The following is a 7,652-nucleotide window of genomic DNA, read 5'->3' as shown; positions in this document are numbered from 1 at the left end:
GTTGCATTATGGGACTTGAGTGTTTTACCGGCACCATGAGTGAGAGTGGTGTGTGTATGAGTGAGGCTCCTCACAGTGTCGGCCGTTCTGTGGTACGGAGCTGTTGAAAAAATGGTAGTCAAAATGTTGATACCAACTGGTCTCCATGCACTGCGTATGCGCTTCTTACTCCAATCACGAGGGATCATACAATGAATGGGACACAAGTGATGTCTGAATTTAATCTGTCAGTAATCTGTGGCTCTGCTCCTACCCAAATCGCTACAATATATTTCCTTCCAACAATTTAAATTATTTTCAAAACATTCTTGAAAAAGCGCCACTGAGCCGCAAGGGAGTGCTTGAAGAGCCGCATGCGGCTCCGGAGCCGCAGGTTGCCGACCCCCGAACTAACCAAACATCCTACCAAATTAATCAATGACTGCAAAACGGGAAAACTACAACCTAAACACATTTAAATAACCAAAATGGTCTTAAAAAAAAAAAAACAAAATAATTTATTTCTAGGAAACAAAAAATACAGTCCATTATGAGTGTCGAGAATCCCTGCAGTTTTGCCAGTGGAATGTCCCAACCTCCTCTGCTGTGATAATTGTGGATGTGGTTCACCTCAGGTGGAACTCACAAACAAAGTAAATAAACTGTCTTTCCACTTAAAACAAATCAAATATGTGCACCCATCGTTACTTTATTTTAAGAAAACAACATAAAAGTGAATGTTTTAAAGAAAAATAAATACTAACACCAATGTACAACACAAACACTTCCTTACTCTTGTGTTTATGCTGGTAAAGATGCTTGATTTTGTGGGATGGCACTTTTTTAGGGTATAAGAAGTTTATGCTTGAGCATTGACGATCATTTGCAAAAAAAAAAAAAAGACCCAGACTGGATCAATACAAACAGCTTTAAGGTAGAAACCTAATGCTGGATGTACTCTGAGATGTATTAGTCTCCCAACCTGCCAGCAGAGACTACTCCCTGAATTCAAACACTATGTAAATGTGAGAGCTGCCCATGAAGGTTTGCCTGTGAAATTGCATGTATACAGAGTATTAAAAATATAATCAACATGAACGTAGTGCTTTCATCTGCTAGGAAAAAAACATATATGACTGTCACTCACCAGTACTTCAAAACAAGCACTGTCCACACTGACAGGAGTGTTTTGATGGGTGTAAATGAGCAGATTCTTTTCCAGATAATGAGCAAATAATTAGTCATAATCAAGAATGCTAACAAGAGCTGATTTATTAAGTGATATCTCCATACCGGCTTCGTCAGTGTTCGCTGGATGCCAGGCTTTTCTTTTAATGATGTTGTCTGTCCCAATCAACATCAAGGCATTTCTGCAGAGAGAGAAAAAAAAGTCAGTTATGAACCTTTCAAAATGCCATGCTCTGCTGAGGCTTTTTAGTTTTTTTGATTCCACACACAGAATCCGGTGTGCTAATAAAGCACAAAGACAGAAATTCTCAATGATGTGTGTGACTGTAACTGTAAAACAGAACGATCAACTAAAATAGAAGCAGATTCACAAACACATGGACGGCAAACAATAACTGTAGGAAATAATTTGAAGTTAACGCCCAACAAAAGTGTGTTTTGTCATTCCAAGTAGGAAATAATTAAAGTTGAAGACTAATGGCCTACATACAGCAGTTGAATTTAGTGTAATCCTTCCCATCCCACATGTGAATATGACAAGCGTGCCAACATGAGAATATAAGTGACCCATGAGGCCTAACTTGTTAAGGCATGAAATAAAATAAAAATCAGGTCAAAATATCTTTGTTACAGTGTGAATTTGATTCTGGCAAAGCGCTCAAAGCGTATCCGAAAAGCGTGTCATCCATTTTCTTAGTAGAGGATTGGTTAATTTATTCAGAATGTGTCTCACTTTTGTTTATTTGCATCTGAATTTGAGCCGACGCCGAAAACTGGAAAAAGATCAGCGTCACAAAACTGTTCCGGTTTACTGAAGAGCAGTGAAACTTCCTGTGGTTGAATGTCTTGACTTGAAATGAATCTTTTTTTATGTCTCTTTTGTTCTAAATCTATAAATACCAGCCCATGTGGTGTTTGAAGTCAGAGAGGCAGAAATAGGATTAATAAACGTTAAGACGTGCAATTGTACTTCCGGATGTATTCTCCCTCAGTAACTAATTAAAAGACATCTTTTTGATCTTGTTATAGCTTTTGCTGCTGGAGAAAACAAAGCAAGTGACAATGACACACTAATGGATTTTAGCATTTCAAGAGCAGATTAAACTTTAATAAAGATCTATTTTTAATTCTTCACTATAGGTAGTTCAGTTACTCCTAGCTAAAATGACACAACACCCTTTTTTCTGCATAATAGTCCTCACCCAAGAAAAGCTGCAGTAAAAATAGTTGCACGTCCTGCAACAAAATATTGCTTTCTCCGTTATTCCCACAAACACCGCGTTCTTTGTGGTTAAATCCCCGGAGTCTATTATCTCAAAGCACTGTTGCAATAATTGGTAGTCTAAATCAAAAGACGTCTTAGCATTTTTTCCATTATTTTTTTGCACACAAACTCCAGTATATTTACAAATAGATCAGTTCTTATTATTCTGACAGCTCCTTGATGGAAATAGAATAAACATTTAAAAAAAAAATCCAGTGTTATCATTCACTCACTGTTCCGTCAACTTAGACAACAAAAAACTAAAAATCCAATACACATGAAGAAAACCCAGTTTCTGCACCAAGTGAGCTTATGAATAAAAACAAATTAACTTTTATCTACAAAAAAAAGGAATTCCTAATAAGCAAGAACTTTTAAAATACAGCTGTGAAAAGTAGACTCAACTCAAAAATATATTTAAGAACAACCATTTCAACTAGTGAATAGAGTCCACCAGGGGGGAAAAAAGTCAGACTTACATCCTGCAAGCATGTAACTTGTTGTTCAGTTTTAATTGTCTTCCTGCGTGCTTTTCTTTTTAACATTTTTTCTTGGATTTATTTCTTTTACTTTGTTAATTTTTTGTTCTTATCTTTCCGGCATTTTTTTTTCTGACAAAGAGCAAAGCTTTTAGGCTCTGTGCATGAAAACACCCTCATACCATTACAGATTGTAGCCTTTGAACTGTTCTGATAACAAGCTCCCTCTTTTTTCAGATTTCAGGGCATACAGCACATGATAAAAAACAAAAATGTTGATTCTCTAGAGCAGGGCTGTTTAATTACATATGTGCTTGGGCCAGATTTCCAAATGCATTCTCATTGGATGAAAAAAACAAGTGATTAAATAAATTTTTCAAAAATGTAGAAAAGAAGTGTAATCCTTCCATCTGATCATTTTTGTGTGTGGTTGTCAATGGTTACAATATGGAAATATATGCTTTTTCATGTTTTTTAAATTAGGATGAAAATATAGGTCAATATATTATAATCTTCTCTGTAGATTGATGTTACACTTTTCAAAAAAATTTGTTTTACTCAGAAGTTTTGCTGAGTACTTCCTGCTGCAGGCGTGAAAATGATGACAAGCGGATCTCTGGCATTTGTAGAAACAAGTTTTTAAAAGAAGCCTCTTGGGAAGCATGTAGAGCTGCAAACAATCAGGTACCAGGACAGAGATGAAAAGTTTTAATAAGGATGGATTAAAAAAAAATGGTTTTATAAACCAAGGAAAGTAACAAAAACGTGAGCAAGATTAATAAGGTCTGAGGAGAATCAAGCTGTGCGATGCTCCGCCCACGCCAGGAAAGTTTTGCCCCGCCTTCTACTTGGCAGTCTGGATTGGATTGCATATTCTTAAATAAAGGGTTCAATGAAAGAAAATTAGAAGTGATTGTGAATGATTAAAGGGGGAAACTAGTGGAACTGCTAGAGAGGAGTTTTTTTAATAGAATAGATGGAAATAATTTCAGTCATATTTGAAATATTCTCAGGGTCAAAGTAGATTTTTCGTTATGCTGGTACTATTGCCCCCCCGAACCCCTCATTGAAGGATAATCTGGTAACATAGAAAAGTCATCTTTTCTGTATGGTCCTGGTGTCTCAATGGCATTTTAAGCAAGGAACATCTCCCCTTTTCTCTTCTTCATCCTCTTCTTTAGAAGATTTGGCCTGAACATCTTCATCCTCATTTTGGATCTTCCTCCTAAATATCTAATTCATTTTCTCTACATATTCTCCTTTATTTACTGTCTTGTCCTAACGCACCTCCATGTATCAAACACATTAATGCTCAGGTGACTGTAAACGAATTGAATGCTCCCGATCAAAAATCAAACGCACCCCATTACATGCACATCCGCATTGGACTTGTTTGCGGACAGCGCGGTCTCGCTCCCAGGTTGTCGTACACTGACGCTTGGTTCGGGATCCCTCCGGGTCACCCCCCGAACCCCTGGGTGTCCCTGGCGCGTTTGTTCAGAAGATCGGGGATCTGCAGACCTCGGTATGTGGCGCCAGTAGCCAGCTGGGCTCCGCGTCTTGGCGTTGGGCCGGTTCCGGCTCTTGGCCCGGAGGTTGGGGACCCATGATTCAATGGGAGCAGTCGGCGCTTTTTTTGGGGGGGGAGGGTGGTGACTTGGGGACACCCAAAAAAGTGACTCAACGTCAACATGTGACGTCTCAGGAACGAGGATGTGTTGTTGTGGAAGCAAGAGAGCGCAGACCGTGAAAGAGAGAGATGCAGAGGATTTAATCCACTGGTCGATTCGCCACTAAAAACAATGCAAACATCCTAATAAAGCGCTGCATGCTCTCTGCTTGAGTTTCAATTTTCTTTTTTTTTTTCTTCCATAAGAGCGACCGCGGCTTCTGGCATGTGTTATGCAGTGAAAACCGGCCACACAGCTGATCTCTGCAGACGGAGCAGGGTTCTGCCTCCAATTCTTTTACCGGAACGCCGCTCCAGACCATTCCGGCTTACTTTCACCCCTGAACATTCTCTATGAATGATGTTCATTTTGGTTCATCTCATTTTGCAAAGCATTTTTGGCCCAAAAACCCCATCTCTGCCGCTCCCACAAAGACTGAGACTTGTGCAAATGTCAAAATTACATTCAATAAAATGTTCAGCGTGATCATAAAGTTTTTAACACTTTTTTTCCTGAACAAATGGCCTTTTTAAATTATTCAAATCACAAAACATTTAAGTAAATAACATTAAAATATACTCAAAGAAAGTACGATTAAAATATTACAAAGCAAAAGATAATAAAATATTTCTAATCAAAAGAAATGCCTACATACAGTATTCTCACTTGCACGCACAACTTAAATGGCGGAGAAAAACCACCACGGTCACGTGACCACGCATGCTAGCGCGAGCCTTGCTAGCATTAGCAGCTTTCCAAGACTTTCGAAAGACTAACAAGAATAAAAACACTAACTAACATGAATAAATAATGTTTTGACTAATTAAACAGTATATTTCTATTTTTAAAACTTAATGTAAAATTATTTTCCGTTTTGAAATAGCAAAAGCTAAGACTCTTGCTTACCTTCTGTCGGCCGTTCGTGAAGGGACTACTGCAAACAGGAAATAGCGGAACCACCAAAATAAAAGTCTTCGCCCAGAACTTCCTCAGATGATAACAAGATAAATATAAAAATTAAGATCCTAGTGGAATTAATAAAATCAAAAACCACATGGTCTACATCAACAAGCCCAAAGAGGAGAGAAGAGATGAAGCCAATATGAATAGGAAGTAACAGAAATTGGATTGTGTCACTGTCTTTTCTGATCATCTTTGGATCTATTAGAAAACTGTTTTAGTGGTCTTTTAATTATGATTATGTTTTTTTAGCCCCCCCCTAAAAAAAAAACTGTAGTTTTCTAGGACATGCAGAGCGGCAATAGTTCATTAGAAATTAGTCTTTAAGTTGTGAGCGGGATTGTTGGCACAGAGTAAGCCTACCCTTACTCCCCGTCATCCATTTATTTACATGCTCTCCAGCTATCTTACAGCCCCTCACAACCCAAACCTAACATAGTGGTGCAACAAAAATCTTGAGCAATATTTAAGCCATCCAGCTCAACACTTTTGACCCAGATGCCAGTTTAAAAGAGGAAACTGAAGACTTACATGAATCTAATCACCAGAAATTTGTTCTTTTTCAAACTGCCTTTATTTTGTCTGGCCATGATTCACAACAATTTGAATAAGAAATACTCAGAAATGCAATTTTAAGTTTATATATGTCCTCCATCATGAGAAAAATGCTACAAAACATGTTAAAAACACCAAACCTACTTTTTTTTAAAAATCCGAGAAGGTCTGTGTTAAGTTTTGTTAAGTAATGTGAATATTTTGCCGATCATGTTTGACTTTGTTTGTGCAAGGATGATCTGTTTCCAAGGTCATCTTGTATTTACTTACCTTGGATTTTTTAAAACTGCTTTCTTCTCACAGTTACTATCCATTTTGTCTCTTGTGTCTTTACAGCTCATAGCATAAATCAACCTAAATCCCCAAACTTGCTGTAGTTTCCCCAATATTTCTGCATTATTTACTAACATGGTCTAATATTAGATTATTTTCTGCCTTCTCAATTTTCTCACTACATGTTAGGCTATATATCCAGGAAAAATTGCACTTCAGTAGCCAGTCATCTTTATTTAATGATTTGTTAATTAAAATAGCAAAATATTCAGGATTGTTAATTTTTATGGTGATGTTGGTAATACTGTATGGGCAATATATCTTCCTACCAGCAATGAAAATGTGTCCTCTGTAAAGGACATTTCTAAATCTGAATATCTCCTCTGCATACAACTAAATGACTCATTTTGAAATTGGATTGTCCTGTAGTCTCTGTGTTTTGGAGTGATCTTCACATGCTTCTTATGAGCGTGTTTGGGAAAAGGGTTGCTTTATACACAAAAAAAAAAAAAAAGATTGAGTGAAATCACGTTAATAAAAATTTTTAAAGAAACAGTTTTTAAAAAAGGGATTTAGCCTCTAGAAAAATTAAAATATCCAATCACAAATGATTAAATGATGTTCCAAAGCTTTTTAAATGTATTATTTATAATTAACAGACTCCTATTTGAATTATTTCTTCTATTTTAATTCTCTTTTTTATTTCATTTCATTGTTTCATATTGGGTTGAGTTATTTGAAACAAGATGATGTTTTTCCTCTTACGATAGCATATACTGTATGTGTGCATATAATGCAATTGTACATTGCGTTGTATTTTGAAATATGCCAATAAAAAAAGACAAAGTAAATTAAATCGCCATTTTTTTACTTATTTTTTTTTTTTGCTTCTTGAAACCAGCGAGCACTTCCTGTTTGGAACTCCAGAGGGGAGGAATCACTCAGTCCAGTTCTCATGTACAGTCAATGGCTGTGGCAAAGTAGTAGGCTAATATTCTGAAAATACTAAAATGATGAAACATCATTTTATACGAAAAAACGTAATTATATACAAAATAAGAAGTTAAGTGTGTATTTTTGCTTGTGTTTTCAGAAGGACATGAGTAGGAAAATATGAACTTGCAAATTAAGTGTGCTTTAAAAAAAATCAACTTCTAAATATAAATATGATATAATCCAAGAGTTAAAATCTTAACAACTGTCAAGTCCTTTTACCCCACTTGAAGGGGAAGGCATCAAATGGAAGGAATAGCAGGACTCCACTCATGACTCCAGACTCATAAC

At 36.6% G+C, this 7,652-nt stretch overlaps 1 protein-coding gene across 1 annotated transcript in view; it reads right to left on the bottom strand.

Moving 5' to 3' along the window:
• ca16b (carbonic anhydrase XVI b) overlaps positions 1–4,902 on the bottom strand; it is a gene marked incomplete at its 3' end in the record, with an annotated part of 200,395 nt that extends 195,493 nt beyond the window's left edge. The window contains 3 exon segments of the mRNA XM_024270300.2: positions 1,273–1,349; positions 4,273–4,703; positions 4,882–4,902. Coding sequence (XP_024126068.2) covers positions 1,273–1,349; positions 4,273–4,703; positions 4,882–4,902 — 529 coding nt within the window.
• Between the last annotated feature and the right edge of the window lie 2,750 nt (positions 4,903–7,652).

The sequence above is a fragment of the Oryzias melastigma genome, linkage group LG5, assembly GCF_002922805.2.
Source record: "Oryzias melastigma strain HK-1 linkage group LG5, ASM292280v2, whole genome shotgun sequence".
In the NCBI taxonomy this organism is placed as follows: Eukaryota; Metazoa; Chordata; class Actinopteri; order Beloniformes; family Adrianichthyidae; genus Oryzias; species Oryzias melastigma.
The sequence above is the reverse complement of the archived record's forward strand: the minus strand, read 5'-3'. Positions and strand labels throughout refer to the sequence as shown.